General features: G+C 42.0%; 3 protein-coding genes across 4 annotated transcripts in view; 2 read left to right on the top strand and 1 right to left on the bottom strand.

Annotated features, from left to right (window-relative positions):
• Positions 1 to 4,626, top strand: part of LOC307200011 (macrophage mannose receptor 1-like) — a 52,545-nt gene extending 47,919 nt beyond the window's left edge. Inside the window, exons 28-30 of one of the 2 annotated variants that reach the window (XM_079948265.1) lie at positions 1,624 to 1,809; positions 2,617 to 2,652; positions 4,187 to 4,626. In XM_079948265.1, the coding sequence (XP_079804391.1) occupies positions 1,624 to 1,809; positions 2,617 to 2,652; positions 4,187 to 4,416 (452 nt within the window). In that variant the 3' untranslated portion in view covers positions 4,417 to 4,626. Of the gene's footprint in view, positions 1 to 1,623; positions 1,810 to 2,616; positions 2,653 to 4,183 lie in introns of both variants that reach the window. The other variant, XM_079948264.1, reaches the window with a different exon arrangement.
• Positions 1 to 15,642, bottom strand: part of ST8SIA6 (ST8 alpha-N-acetyl-neuraminide alpha-2,8-sialyltransferase 6) — a 473,234-nt gene that overhangs the window by 376,052 nt on the left and 81,540 nt on the right. The window lies entirely within an intron of this gene.
• The window catches only part of LOC307200013 (macrophage mannose receptor 1-like), a 38,478-nt gene continuing 32,877 nt past the window's right edge, over positions 10,042 to 15,642 (top strand). The window contains exons 1-4 of the mRNA XM_079948267.1: positions 10,042 to 10,207; positions 12,046 to 12,447; positions 13,618 to 13,791; positions 15,271 to 15,435. Of these exons, the coding sequence (XP_079804393.1) occupies positions 10,147 to 10,207; positions 12,046 to 12,447; positions 13,618 to 13,791; positions 15,271 to 15,435 (802 nt within the window). The 5' untranslated portion in view covers positions 10,042 to 10,146. The remainder of the gene's footprint in view (positions 10,208 to 12,045; positions 12,448 to 13,617; positions 13,792 to 15,270; positions 15,436 to 15,642) is intronic.

Genomic DNA, 15,642 nt, shown 5'->3' with positions numbered 1-15,642 from the left:
AGGTACCGCTCCGGCGGGAAGGTAAATGGCGTTTCTGTGTGCTGCTCTGGTTCTCCAGAAGTGGCTTAGTCATGCTGGCCACATGACCCGGAAGCTGTCTGTGGACAAACGCCGGCTCCCTCGGCCTATAGAGCGAGATGAGCACGCAACCCCAGAGTCGGTCACGACTGGACCTAATGGTCAGGGGTCCCTTTACCTTTACTATCTCTCAGAAGATATGCTGAACTAAATCAAACAGGAATTATTGTCCCATATCTCTGCTGAAGTCCTTTCTGGACTTCAAACGTCATCTCCTTTTTAACCTAGACCCTCTGTTAAGAATAGCCAGAGGCAAGCACCTGAAAGGATTCCTTCTGCCTCTAGACAGGCACCTTTGGATGTTTCAGACCCATTTGCTAGATTAGACCAAGATAAGAATGAATGGAGTGATAGTTATCATACTCCACAGCAAGCTTTCACATGACTTATTCCAAGATTTGCATTTAATGCATTTACTATGCAGAGCATTACAAACCTTTGAGCTTAATGCAGCACCCAACCACCCTGAGACTGCCTTTCCTGTCTCCAAAGCTGCTGCTGTCCTTAAGGAACCCCAACTCTCTTCCTCAGGAGTCCTGGTTCCTGCTCCTTTGAAGACCATTAGGGCAGGGTGAGAGCCTACAATATAAAAAGCTGTAGCCATCACTAATAAATTGTACACATTACAAACTTAATTCATGGATTCCCTTAAAACCCCTAGGGTAGATTTTTCTGATTTCTAATTTAGTTTCCAAACTTCTGCTTCCTAGATTCACAATTAAAGGGCACCACTGAATAGAGATTGGGCTACATAATTATGAAGCCTCCATCCTAGCCATTAGAGCAGCATGCATAGGGCCTGCAGCATGCCTGAACCATGCGTATCTCCTGAGGGGGAGGTGCATAGCTGTCAACTTTTCCCTTTTCTTGAGAGGAATCCTATTTGGAATAAGGGGATTTCCCTTAAAAAAAGGGAAACGTTGACAGCTATGGGGAGGTGGCGGGTGGACTGCCTGAAAGCTCTGCACTGCTTTTTTGAGCAGTGCAGGGCTTGCGTCTGCCCACTGCCTCTGCCACCCTAAAGTTGAGCGGGAGGCTGCAGAGAGGCTCCACGCAGCCGCCCTCCCTTGGCTTGCCCCGCCCCCATGGCAGCTCACTCTGCTCCCAGCTGCAGGACATGTGTGCCGCACCAGGCACCCAAGCGGATAGCTACGCCACTGCATTGGGGTTGGGTTAATGCTGCCAAAAATCACTGAGATCATTAGTGCATTCAGTGTTCTGATATGATAATGGTGGTAGCTTGCACATTTTCAAAACTGCAAATGTTTGAGAGGCAAAGCAGTCAGTTTAGTTTTAAAACGTATTTTCATATCTGAAGGCAGCTCTGTATAGGGACGGTTTTTAATGTTTGATGTCTCACTGTGTTTTTATAATTTGTTACAAGCCGCCCAGAGTGACTGGGGGAACCCAGTTAGATAGGAGGGGTACAAACTACTATTACTACTACTACTACTACTGACATTGTTGTTTTTGTTGATATTGTCTCACACTTATTATTCTACTGTTTTCCATTCCATTACGTAATTTATTTATTTTAATAAATAGGAGAATGGCTATGGCAAGATAACACTGCACTGGATTTTGTCAACTGGGACAATGAAAAGCCCACAGCTGATCCTGAGTCATACCGTTTTAAAGATGAGAGATGCGTTTGCATGAACAGCCAAAATGGGAAGTGGTTCAGGGAAAGGTGCGCCTATAACAAGGGATATATATGTAAAAGAAACAAAAGTAAGTCTTAAATGGTTATTAGACTTAATTTACCAATAATTCTGATTCAATATAGTAGTTTAATGATGAGTAGAGCTACTGCTTAGGACTTTTTCCTATCTTGGCATTTTAACAACATCCCCCCCCCCCCGAGCTATCCTTACTAGCAAGTTCTCAGCATTCTTTGTGGCAATCTCTCCATAGATATACTGTCTACCATCCTTTATGTCGCATAAGCTGCTTTTCATCAAATGGAGGCTCTGCTTTTTGTCTTTACCGCTCTTTGTCACTTCCTACTGCCTGTCCAGCTTCTGGCAGACCTTACTGATGCTTCCAATTGTTGACACCCTAATAATAAATGGCAGAAGTGATGACAGAACCAAAGCTGAAGCGTATTTATTTTTTGCTGCTAATAATAAGATAGCCTGTCTTTTAAATATAATAAGATTATTAACATTTGATAAATACCTAATAATCAATGTTCTCCCCCTTTATCATTTACAGTCCCTAGAACTGTGGAGTTTTTATAATTCATAATGTTTTTTATAAATCAGTCCTTTTCTTCAAGAGGGAATATAATTTAATAGTTTCCACACTGACAAGTTTAAAGTTGAGGTCACTATACTTGATGCTGCTATCACAGGGATTTGGTGAATGCACTAAACATTTCAGATTCAATGCTTGTTTAACATTTTTAAATAGTCAAGTTTTGTACTGAAACATCAGCATTGGTAATAAGCACTAGTAAAGAATCATGCCTGACTTTTGGTTTTGTATTTTGCTGTGATATCTGTAATTTACACAGTAAGCATATCTTTTGTTTTATAGTTATTGAAGAGATGACAACTCCTTCAAAAATGCCTGGTAAGACTCTTATTAAAATAACTAAATTAAAGTGTTAAGCATCTACCATTGGCAACAGCAGGTGGGTTTTTCCCTTAGGCAATTTATAAGATTTTCTATCAAAAAGAGTAAATCCAGATTAATGGGGCCAGAGGAAGGAATGCAGGCTGACATTCAGGTGGACATTGCAAAGACCTTGCAGACATCAGGTCATTTTCCCTACTACAGCTCAGCTCTCACTCTTTGCTCCCCATTTGTAATGAGAATGGTAACCTTATTCTAAATTATGGAAGTCTCATAAGTGGTGCAACTGAGGCCGCAACAACCTCTCTGATCAAGATCAAGTCATTACTCAGAATGGTGGGCATGCTGATCACAATGATTCTGAATTGTTTCACTACTATTATGTCATTTTGCTTGGAGGGCTGCCACTCCCATCCCCACCCCGGTAGCAGTCATGTCTTTTGTAGCAGGATGTCAGGAAAAATCAACAGCAGAACCTTCTCTCAGGGTAATTCCTACCAGATATGTGGGCACGAACTGGTTCTGCTGGCTCTACTGGGGAAGAAAGGATGGCAACTCTTTTTCTGGTGAAGAACAGATACTAGGAAGCAGGAGAGGTGGAGGATGGGAGAGAGATCTTGATTTAATTGAAAATTCAATAGTGTCGCATGTGAAAAGTGGGGCGGGGGGAGAGGGTAAGTTCCTCTCTCATCTGCATATCCATAAAACAATGGTATCCTGTTAAAGTTGTAGTGCAAATTGCCTTGACATTTGGGAATTGTTCAGCTGCACTGAAATATCCAATGTCTTTTGGGTTGGATTCCTTCAGAACCTGCCAAAACTCTTTTTTAAAAAGGGCCTTTCTTTTTCTACTTCAAGGAGAATCAGAGCAGCTCTCATACACAGGTTCTGATTCCACATCAGTTCAGCTTTTGCATCTTCTTCCCTCCTGCCCCTCCCCCCGTCAGATGGCCATTTCCTTGGTTTGTAAGCTCACAGCAGACTATGCTTAGGTGAAGCAAACAACACCAGGGATGTATGACTCTGTTGGGTTTGGTTTCTTTCAGCTTCTCATTTTTCCATCTTAAATTCATTTCTTATCATTCCCCCACCCATTTGCATTCACGGGGTTCTGAAAATTCAACATCATTTTAGTGTGATTTTTTTTCTGAGCAAAAACATGTTTGTGTGGAATTTTCACCATTATAAACATTTTTACAAAACAATTTAGCTAAATACAATGCATTTTTGTATGTTATTTTAACTAATATCTGTACTCCTTACTCCAGTATATGCATTTTTGAACATATTACTTCACAGGATAACTGGATTACAAATTTCAGGCGGCTGAATTTTTTTTAAAAAATGGCTGTTTTTCAGTTTTCATATTGTTTTAGAAAGTGTGGATTTGGTGGGTTTGACATTAATTTATCCCTTATCCCTAAATACCACTGTCTTTCTTAGTCATACAATGAGATAGCCATTGGTTATAGTATAAAGTAGTTACTGCTCTCTCTGTGTGTATGATGTACCTTTTTTCCCACATTAGTAGAGCAAGAAGACAGTCTGGCATCAACACAGGGCAGAGTTCTGAAGGCGGTTCTCCCGATTATCTTCCTCCTCCTCATTGGTGTGGGTGTAGCAGCCTATGTTTTCTACAAAAGAAGAGGCAGACGACAAGAAATCACTGGTAGCATTGACAACCCTATGTATCACGACAAAGTAGTCATTCTTCCAAATAAAGATTCAGAAATGGGTGGGGATGAAAAAGAGGGAGATTAACAAATGTGTAACTCTATACGCATTTCCCTGGGAGTAAGTCACATTGAGCTCACCAGGACCATTGCTGGAAATTAATTGTTCCAAGCTGCAATAAGTAGTGGTACTTCCTGTGACGAGCTCATGATGCCACAGTGTAAACATGATTATTACTTAGTGAAAACAAATGTTATATGAAATATTTTCAAATTAAAGATTACTTGACTTGAAAAACTAAGTGTGAAGATTCCTATCTTACTTCAGAGTCCCAGTCAGTCACTTATGTTCAGAGCTACCTGCTGAGCTCTTCCCCTTTCAAGGTTAGGGTTCATCTCATCCCTAGGTACTTTCTTGTTGTTGTTTAGTCGTTTAGTCGTGTCCGACTCTTTGTGACCCCATGGACCAGAGCATGCTAGGCAGGTTTCCTTATTTATCCGTCTGCCACTTAGGCTACCACTGGTTTGCTGCCCCAGCCTTTACAGCCCTATTTCCTCTCTTCTCTATTTCCTGGATCCTTGGTTATCCCCTTTTATTCAGCTGTAACCTCTCCTCCATTAATTCACCACAGGTAGTGCCCCTTTCCCTTATTCCAGTGCCAGTCAGTATCCTATTCTCATCCCTTTTCCGTTTACCACATGGTTATCTGCTTGTTCCTCCTCCATTTCACACTCACTCATACACAGGGCCAGTTGGGGACATTTTTCTGCTTGAGGCAAAGCTGGTGCTGCCCCCCTCCCTGCCAAAGCTGCCTCCCTGGTGCCACCAAAGCCACTGCCTACCACTATTGAAGGTGGCCACGGAGAGAAAAGGAAGCCTGAGAGGAGCAGCTCACAGCTCAGGAGAAGGAAGAGGAGCAGGCAGCTGAGGAGGAGGAGCAGCAGGCAGCAGGAGGGCAACAAGCTTAGGAGGCAAGAAGCACAGTCCTTGGGACCCAGATCTTCTACCCCTCCTGACTGTTCCCTAGCTGGCCACCTGAGGCCACTGCCTCACTGTGGCTCACACATTCCCTTTGCTGGCCACTTCTCCCTTGCCTTTGCACCTCACCCCTTATTTATCTGGGAGTAAAGGGCTGTATTTATCTGGGAGTAAAGGGCTGTAATAATCTGGAGATTATTATGTATTACTTTTTGCCCCACCTTTCCTCCGAAAGGAGCCCAGGGTTAAAAAAATAACAAAGTACTAACACAATAGTTTTAAAACAAAAATAAAAATAAAATGAAATTGAAAAATGAATAACTAAACAACTAAAACATACATAAGCAGCTTAATTAAAATTTCGCTCGGTAGGGGATGTTAAGAGAATTACAAGAAAACCAGAAACAGGAACAGAAATTGCTGAAGTTGCCTTACTTATCCCATGCCCGGAACAGAAATCAATCCAGCCAATATGATCAGTATTCCCTACTGCTGTTGTGTACAATCTGCAAACCACAGATAACTGATTACATCCGTTTGCATTGTGTTTCCTTTGCATTAAATGAACTGGGTGAAATTACATAATGCCACCAGAACTTGCATAATTAATGTAAGTTACATAATTTTGGCACAATAGGCAACAGGACAAAGTTGCAATCAATGGGATAAATGTCCAGAAAGGACATCCAAACACAACAAACTCATGTCCGTGTATGGAGACCTCACTTAGACACACACATAATGTGTTCAGAGGGGTTTCACATATCATTTGACAAGGTGCCCCATGATATTCTTGTAAAGAAGCTGGTAAAGTGCGGACTTGACTATGCTTCCACTCAGTGGATTTGTAACTGGCTGACTGACCGAACCCAAAGGGTGCTCATCAATGGTTCCTCTTCATCCTGGAGAAGAGTGACTAGTGGGGTGCTACAGGGTTCTGTCTTGGGCCCGGTCTTATTCAACATCTTTATCAACGACTTGGATGATGGACTCAAGGGCATCCTGATCAAATTTGCAGATGACACCAAACTGGGAGGGGTGGCTAACACCCCAGAGGACAGGATCACACTTCAAAACGACCTTGACAGATTAGAGAACTGGGCCAAAACAAACAAGATGAATTTTAACAGGGAGAAATGTAAAGTATTGCACTTGGGCAAAAAAAATGAGAGGCACAAATACAAGATGGGTGACACCTGGCTTGAGAGCAGTACATGTGAAAAGGATCTAGGAGTCTTGGTTGACCACAAACTTGACATGAGCCAACAGTGTGACGCGGCAGCTAAAAAAGCCAATGCAATTCTGGGCTGCATCAATAGGAGTATAGCATCTAGAACAAGGGAAGTAATAGTGCCACTGTATTCTGCTCTGGTCAGACCTCACCTGGAGTACTGTGTCCAGTTCTGGGCACCACAGTTCAAGAAGGACACTGACAAACTGGAACATGTCCAGAGGAGGGCAACCAAAATGGTCAAAGGCCTGGAAATGATGCCTTATGAGGAACGGCTAAGGGAGCTGGGCATGTTTAGCCTGGAGAAGAGGAGTTTAAGGGGTGATATGATAGCCATGTTCAAATATATAAAAGGATGTCACATAGAGGAGGGAGAAAGGTTGTTTTCTGCTGCTCCAGAGAAGCGGACACGGAGCAATGGTTCCAGACTACAAGAAAGAAGATTCGACCTAAACATTAGGAAGAACTTCCTGACAGCAAGAGCCGTTCGACAGTGGAATTTGCTGCCAAGGAGTGTGGTGGAGTCTCCTTTGGAGGTCTTTAAGCAGAGGCTTAGGGATGCGGGTGGCGCTGTGGGTAAAACCTCAGCACCTAGGACTTGCCAATCGTCAGGTCGGTGGTTCGAATCCCCGTGGCGGGGTGCGCTCCCATTGCTCGGTCCCAGCGCCTGCCAACCTAGCAGTTCGAAAGCACCCCCGGGTGCAAGTAGATAAATAGGGACCGCTTACTAGCAGGAAGGTAAATGGCCTTTCCGTGTGCTGCGCTGGCTCGCCAGATGCAGCTTGTCACACTGGCACGTGACCCGGAAGTGTCTGCGGACAGTGCTGGCTCCCGGCCTATAGAGTGAGATGAGCGCACAACCCCGTACGGGCAGGGGTACCTTTACCTTTACCTTTAAGCAGAGGCTTGACAACCATATGTCAGGAGTGCTCTGATGGTGTTTCCTGCTTGGCAGGGGGTTGGACTCGATGGCACTTGTGGTCTCTTCCAACTCTATGATTCTATGATTCTATCTGGAAATCCCTGATGAGATGTTCATATAGCATTTCCTTCTTTTTTCTGAATTAATTCTTCTGAATGATCTTGTAGGATCCAGACCAGACAGTAACAATGTCTGCAATGAAGAAGTGACTTGAACAATTTTTCCATTTTTTTCCAGGAAACTTCTGAACATGACAGCACGCTTTCACTTCTCTTTCTGCTTGAGTCACATTTTTTCAGTTCTCCTTTGGGGCAGGGGGCGAGGGGCTAGGCATTACTTGGACTGCACAAGACACAAGAGCAGCCCCATGATCCTCCCCACCTCCTCCGCACATGTTGTTCTTTATAGCTCGTGCCCTGGCGTTATTTCCTGCCCCTGCTCCAGAAATAGGCATTGGCTGCTGCTGGCGAGGACAAGAAAAAACACTCAGCATAATGATGCAGGGGAACACAGAGCACAGCAAATTAGTTTCTACAGGGGTGGAGGTGGAGATATCAATGGAGGAGAAGGCTGTCCATAGCTTCTAGTCCTGATGGTTATATTGCTTCCAGTATCAGAGGCAGAAGACCTCAGAATGCCAGCTGCTGGGGCCCGCAAGTGGGAGAATGCTGTTGCACTTTTTGTGAGCTTCCCATAGGGCTTCACCATTTTGAGAACACAATCTGGACGAGATAGGGCCAGGCCTTTGGTCTAATCAAGCTTGTCCTTTGGGAAGAGGACCTTTACATACAATTCTGCTCTGCCAAAGTTCTGTAATGAGAAGGAGACCTTGGGAGCAAACCAGCCCTACCATTGGGCAAAGTCAGGTGATCACCTTAGGTGGCAGATGTTGGAGGGCTGTGGCTTGTCATTTTTCCATCTTAAATTCATTTCTCAACATTTCCCCACCCATTTGCATTCACGGGGTCCTGAAAATGCAACAGCATTTTAGTGTGAAGTTTTCTGAGCAAAAACATGTTTGTGTGCAATTTTTCTCAATATATTCCTCTGCCTATTCGTCTTAATTTAATTTCATTGTACACAGGTTGTACAATGACAATAAAGGTATTATTATTATTATTATTATTATTATTATTATTATTATTATTATTTCCCCTGACCACCATCTTCCCAACTGGAAGATTGGCCCACTCTGCTAAACTAACCTGCTGCATAAGGTGAAGTCCAGGATGCCAGCCCATTGCCACTGTTGAAGGAAGAGTCAACTGCCACTTCAGTCTGCTTCTGGATGTGGAATGATAAAGAGCAATAGTGCAGCTAATTGAGTTTAGACCCTGGACTTAATGGTCTTAAGGGGTCCTCCTTTTAGATTGCAATTTTCATTACTTCAGTTCTGAAGCACAGAATCAGCATCTCTCCCCCACACTCCCGGCTATTCCATTATTTACAGCTGCTTCCATATTCCTGATTTGTTATAGCAAAACAAAATGAAACAAACACATTTGCCAAACATAATTTTACAAAAAAAAGAAATACTATGAACACATGCCGTTCTGCATTTTAAACTCATTTAAACTGTAGTACTGTCATGACTACAGGAATAAAATGCAGTTAGCTTCTGCTGCCCCAGAAAGGATAATATATTTTGTCCTGTCGGGGGGAAAGGTGGGGTATAAATAAATATATAATAAGCATATATTTTAAAAGCAGAAGTAAAATGAGCCTCTGCAACCATGCTGTCAGTGGCAACCTTGACTATAAAAATTTTTTTTAGAAACAATGTGGTTTAAAATTGGATGGGGGAACCGTCTGTTGAGATTCCTGCATTGCAGGGGGGTTGGACTAGATGACCCTCAGGGTCCCTTCCAATTCTACAACTATGATTCTAAGAAGGTAGAATACTGTGTTGATCATTGTCAGCCCTCTGGGTTCCAGCACATCTATATCATGGAAGGTGCTAATGTGCTGTTGAGTGAAAGGGAGGCAAGGACACCATTGCACACCTACACCAAAATATGAATTTTGTGGGTGGTTTTAAGGTCCGTGGCTAGAAAGCATGGTATAAAAGTAATAAATAAATTTAAAGAAATAGTAAAAATGAAATTTCGTTCTCCAGAAATATGAAGAAATTCATCAAGGCATTTCAACTATTGGGTGTGTTGGGTTTTTTTAAAAAAAATCCTTCTAAATGTGAAGCTCCATATAAGACATTAAATGTGAAGTGCAACCTATTTATTTGCCTATTCTCATTAGAAAAAAGTGTCAGCAGTTATGAAGTAAGAGTCCTGTACATGTATGGGTTATATAGCCTGCTACCCTCCACATATTCTACAGTTCTTGAAGATGCCTGCTGACTTCTCCCTGTAGCCAAGAAAGATTTCCTTTATATCAGTGGCTCCCAACCTTTAAGAGTCAAAGGACCCCTTTCAATCCCAAAAAATTGAAGGGTGTCAAGAGGATCTTCTGGCCCCGGTATACTGTATTCATATTAAGTCCACTGCTGCATTTGTCAAAGACAAAAAATTGCAGTATTGCAAAATTTGGCTTTGTGTACATTATAACATGTCAAACACAGAAGTGAAATTTTCATTCTGCCTGGCTCATTTATGAAGAAGTAACTGAAAAGCAGCAGACTCTGATTTTTCTTCTTTCCATGGGATCTGTGTGGTAGGTTTGGTTGTGGCCAATGCCTTCCTTTTTGCTCCTAAATCTCTTGGTCCTCATTCAAGTGACTTTTCAAGTACCAGGTAAGCTCCACTATTGTTACTTTAGTAAGTAAAGGTGCACCTTCAATAAATTTAACTGTTTACATTTGAATCATCTTCTGGAAGTTAATGTTGCATCATTAAAGTTAACTCCATGCAACAGGAGATACAACGAGAAGTAATTAAACATTGAATCTGCTTATAACAATAAAATCAGGTTTAAATTACAATAACATCACAGCCAACATCATTTTGAATGTAATTTACATCATGAGTTTTTACTGTTGCAAGAAAGAATTTGTTCTTTCTTCATGCAACACTCCGCTGCATCCTGTTACTTTCTTTTTCACTATATAAAAATGAACTGTAAATATAAGAAATGCATCAACAATAACATTTTAACAATATTAAACAAGAAGAATATCTGACATATTTATGTACGCAACAAAAAAGGCATCTTTTGTTGTTTCCATTGGTGTCCTTTGCACTGACATAGAGCTCTTTGATCCAGTGGAGCCTTTTGTCAGGAGACAATATTTGCCATTCCTCCTTCCTCATGTGCTTCCCAAACTGTGCCAAGGTGTCTCCCAAGTCTCTGGAGCAAATTGGGAGGAAATATATGGTGCAGGAGGAATGAGGAATTGCCAAAATATTGCCTTCCTCCCTGTTTTGCTAACAGAAAACTGCAGGATCAAAGATCCTTCCTTCAGAGTGAAGGATCCCACTGAGCGCATTCCTTGCGCTTTAATTACACCTCTTCCTCATGAAAGGAAAACATCATATCCTTACTGTTCTTGAATATAATGCGATATTTCTCAGGTTATTTACTGGTATGGTTGGAGTGTTATAATCACGAAGGCTGTTAGCCTACATGACTGTTTTTACTGTATCTGTTGGGTAAGAATTTGTCCTGGTATTTTTTATGACTGTTGATACTACTTTTGGGATACTGTATTTCTCATGTCTTAGGTGTATTTTTTTTAAAAAAAGAAATCACCATCAGACTAATTCCTACTGATGGGCAGTATAGCAAATGGTTTTAATTACATAAATAAATAGGAAATCAGTTGGTCACCACATATTGAGGGCCATAGAAGATGTCTTGGTGTTAATAAAAGCAGACAAGTGGGGAATATTTGGATGAGATCAATGGTTTGGGTAGGCAAGAGGAGCTAAACCTTTTTCCAGCTACACATTTGTCCAAATCCTCCACCAAAGCTGTTTTTAGCCATGGGGCAGAGGATTTTTTTTCACAGAATGCAGATGCCAGCATATTATTCCCTGTACAGTGCAGGATAGGGGTGGGTGGCAGGGGGACAGATAACTTCAGGGCACTGATGTGGAAGGATAGGTGGACCTGCTCATCTCTGTTCTCCAGTCCAGATTGCCCCCACCCCATGCTTTTAGAAATAAATAAACAAACAAAATAACAATTAGGAAGATTCAGTCTCAGATGTCTCGCATCATGTCTAGTTTGGCACTCAAAAGGAGGGAAATATTTTTTTTAATTCCTTTTTTTAAAAGCTTTATTTATAAAGGTATGGGTTTTTGGTTTAAAAATGCAGCATTTTGAGAATAATCAAATGATTAAAAACTTATTCAGAATAAAATAAACTGCAAACAGGATTTGCAAGAAGGACATCCTGAAAAAGGATTTGCAAGAAGTCAGTGTCTTAGCTAGGAATTAAGCAAGTTATGGACCTCTGATAAATAAGACGCAGCACTGTAAAATGCAGAATCAACATGAGAGGCGTTTCTCTCTTTGCTCTTTCAATCTTATTGCCTCTTGGTATTATCATCCTGCCAGTGGTTGCCATGTTGGAAGCTATGTGGAATTTTTTCACCATGTTCCTATAATTTTTCCTTTCTTGATTTTGCAGAAAGTGACAGCTTTCTGATACAAAATGAAAACCTCAAGCTTTGTATACAACCTCAGAAATCTCGTTCCATCATCCTGGTCAACTGCGATGAGGATAATGAGTGGCAACATTTCAAGTGGGTTTCCGACGACCAGATTTTGAACGTGGCAGTGAAGTTATGCCTGGCAGTGCCGTCCAAGTCAAACCTGGTTGCACTCACCCTCTCTCCCTGTAATGAGACGAGTGAACTTCAGAAATGGGAATGCAGAAATGAGAGCCTCCTTGCACTCGAACAGGGGGATTTGTTTTTAAATCCCGAAGGTGGCCAAAAAAGTCGTCTTATACTTTCTAAAGTAGCCACCAGCAAGAGTACCTGGAAGATCTATGGAACGAAAGACAGCTTGTGTTCCAAGGGCTATGAAGGTAAAATGAGAGAGTTAATCCTCTTTCTTTAGATATTCAGCTGGTGTATCTGCTTCCAGCATGTTGAATCCCCTACATCTGGGACCCGAAATAGGTATGATGCAAATCACATAACCATCAGTCCAGACTCCAGCTATATCAGAAGGACAAAATAGGATCTAAAGGCAGAGTACTAAAGAAAGTGGCTCAACTTAAGCACCAACTATATATATAGTCAGGGAATGAAAGATCAAATTGAAAAATTAAGCAGCTAAAAAATACCCCCTTCACACACACAAACAGTACAATACTCTCACACATCCTTTATTACATATCAGATGTTCTGTCACACTGACTAGAATGTTTATCACACCCCCATTCTCAAATTATGTCCTTGTGTATATGGGCTGCCATACGTCTGGAATATCCTGTACATAACCGTGATTTGGCCATCGGAAACTGTGTCCGGGTGGAAATTGCTTTAAATGTCTGGGAAAATCTGAATGTATGGCAACCCGTGCTGGAAGTGTGGATTTTTGCGAATTTCCTTAAAAATATCTCAAAACCTTTTGTGTCCTGATTTTCACTTTTTGAAATATGGCAACCCTATGTGTATATCTCCCTTCCCCCTGGAGGAATGACTGTCCTGTATGGTAATAGCTTTTAGATGTTAAACATACTTTCATATATCTGATATAAACATACATATTACTGTTTTATAATATTGTTGCTTTTATGGATTTCACACACTTGATACTTGATTCCTGCTGACTGCTGGTCTGACTGGTTGATGTCCTCACGTGATGGCTGGGCAGTCGGGAGGGTTGAAGCTTTGGGTTTGCAGAAGCTGGACCAACCAGCATGGGCAGCTGAGTGGTGGCACCTTTGGGAACTTAGTACCCTTCCTCTACAGTACTTTCCTAACCCTGTCTGGAGACACCAGAGGCTGACAATTCATTCCACATAATGGAGGAATTGCATGCATTTATTCTGCGTACATGCAAAGGGATGGATGCTCAAAATTCCACTGAGGTGAACATGGAAGCCTGTACACACAAACAGTGCATATCTGAGTTTACATAGAATCCTATAGAGGGCTTTGTCCTTGTTACTTCTGCTTTATTTGTGTTTGCCTCTCAATAGTGTTCAAAATTATTCCAGCCTAACATGATCTGTCCAATGTTCCTTTAGCTCTGTATACCATAGAAGGCAATGCCTTTGGAGCCCCCTGTGTGTTTCCATTCAAGTATAAGAATAAATGGTATGCAAAGTGCATAAGAGATGACGATGAAAATGGACAACTTTGGTGTGGAACAACAGCAGATGTGAACAGAGACTCTTTAAGTGGATATTGTCCAGTAAAAGGTAAGCACTTAACAATGTTTTGTTTGAGCCTTTATTATGTTATTGCGTATTTGCTGCTTAGAGAAATGTTTAACCTACAAAGAGAAAAGGGAAGTGTTATTATTGCCTCATCTTTACAGATTGTGTAATTTAAGAAAAGAACATGTGGAAAGAACTTTTCCTTTGCAAGTCAGAACAAAGTGAATTGTGATTCGAGGACCCTTCCCCTGCTTGGGAATAAAGACACGTGGACACAGTATATTAGGTTAATGGGCTAGAAAAAGGCCACAACTTTATTGATTACAGCATGTGAGAAGGTATTGGCTTAGGCATTGGACCACTGAAAGTTTGACTCCACCCACTCAGAGAGGGGTGAGTCTGACGAGGGGTTAACCACCAGTAGGGGGAGCCTGTTGATGCAAATACAACTATAAGCTCTCCCCTGATGTCACCGAGGGTCGTGCCATGGCCCCCCGCCACACAGGGCATCGGACCGGATCCACGACCGCCAGATTCCTTTAACGGAATACCCATAAGTGAAGGGGTAGGCGATGGCCACACCTTGCCCTTCCATACACCAACAACACATTCCAATGCCTAACCGGGCCCCTACAGGATCAAGCCTGCAGTTCTTCATCTAAAAGGAACAGAGATAAGGATGTAGTCCGGTTCGGGCCAAAATCAAAGCATAGAGCAGACATGGGTCCTTCTGGATATAGCCTGCAGCCAGATTTCACCTGACTTATTGGTCCTCACAACCATCAGCTGTTCAGTGGGGAGCAGCTGAGAGGCAACTGGGTTTAGATGTTGAACAAAACATGCAGTTTCCCAGAGGCAAAAAGACTAAAACAGAGAGGGAACCTGGAGGTACAATTTGAGTGGAGCTACTAAAAATTTAACAAATGCCTCCTTTTCTATGGGGAATAGGTCTCACTATGTGATGGTGGTTTAAAATAAGCATTTGTGCCTGAGTCTGGTCCCTCCCAGTTTGAGATCTGTCCAGTGGTGGCTCATGCAGTGAGTGGGGCGGAGACCATGGTGTCCTCCCAGCAGCAGTGTCAATGGAGATGGGGTGAAGCAAAACAGCAGTGAGGTGGGAAGAGCTCTGGACTGGCGCAGGTACATTCATACATTAGGTATGGATGTTTACAGGGAGAAAGCCAACTCATCCAAACTATCCTGGAACCTGAAGTCCTGATTGCACACAGGGTTTCCAGGTCCTGGGGAAGCACAAATGGTTAGATATCTAGATATGTGTAGATAACCACACCTAATATGTGAACACTTGGGATGGGGCTTGGGAAGCCATCACTTGATGGGGAGAGCCAGCGACGCTGTCCCTTGATCACACAAATTCTGTGTTTCTGCAGATTGCTTTGAGTATTCTTTGGAAAACTCAAAGAATCTAGATCATTAAAGAATCAAATATATCTCAGCTGTAGAATTAGCTTAATCATGGGTGATTTGAAGATTTGACACTAAAGTTAACAATGCTTACAGATGACCATGATGAATTCTTCTGGACCAGAAACCATTGGACAGGGGATCTCTATCAGATCAATTCCCAGTCAGCTCTAACATGGTACCAAGCAAGAAAAAGTTGCCAGCAACAGAATGCAGAATTATTGAGCATCACTGATTTACACGAACAAGCATACCTGACAGGTAGGACATAACAAGGCATACCTGAAGAGGCAATCAGTGTCTTGTGATATTTTGCTAATTAGTCAATACTGTCTCAGCTCTAAGCATAAATTTCATTAAAATTATGAGAAGTGTCTTTCCACTCTTAGAATATCTTAGGATGTGAACACACATAGCCTTAAAGTACATTTGCTGCCTTACACAGATGACTTTTTTGTGCAAATCATC

This window comes from Podarcis cretensis (assembly GCF_951804945.1).
Source record: "Podarcis cretensis genome assembly, chromosome: 12".
NCBI lineage: Eukaryota > Metazoa > Chordata > Lepidosauria > Squamata > Lacertidae > Podarcis > Podarcis cretensis.
This window is presented reverse-complemented; position numbering and strand designations above follow the sequence as displayed.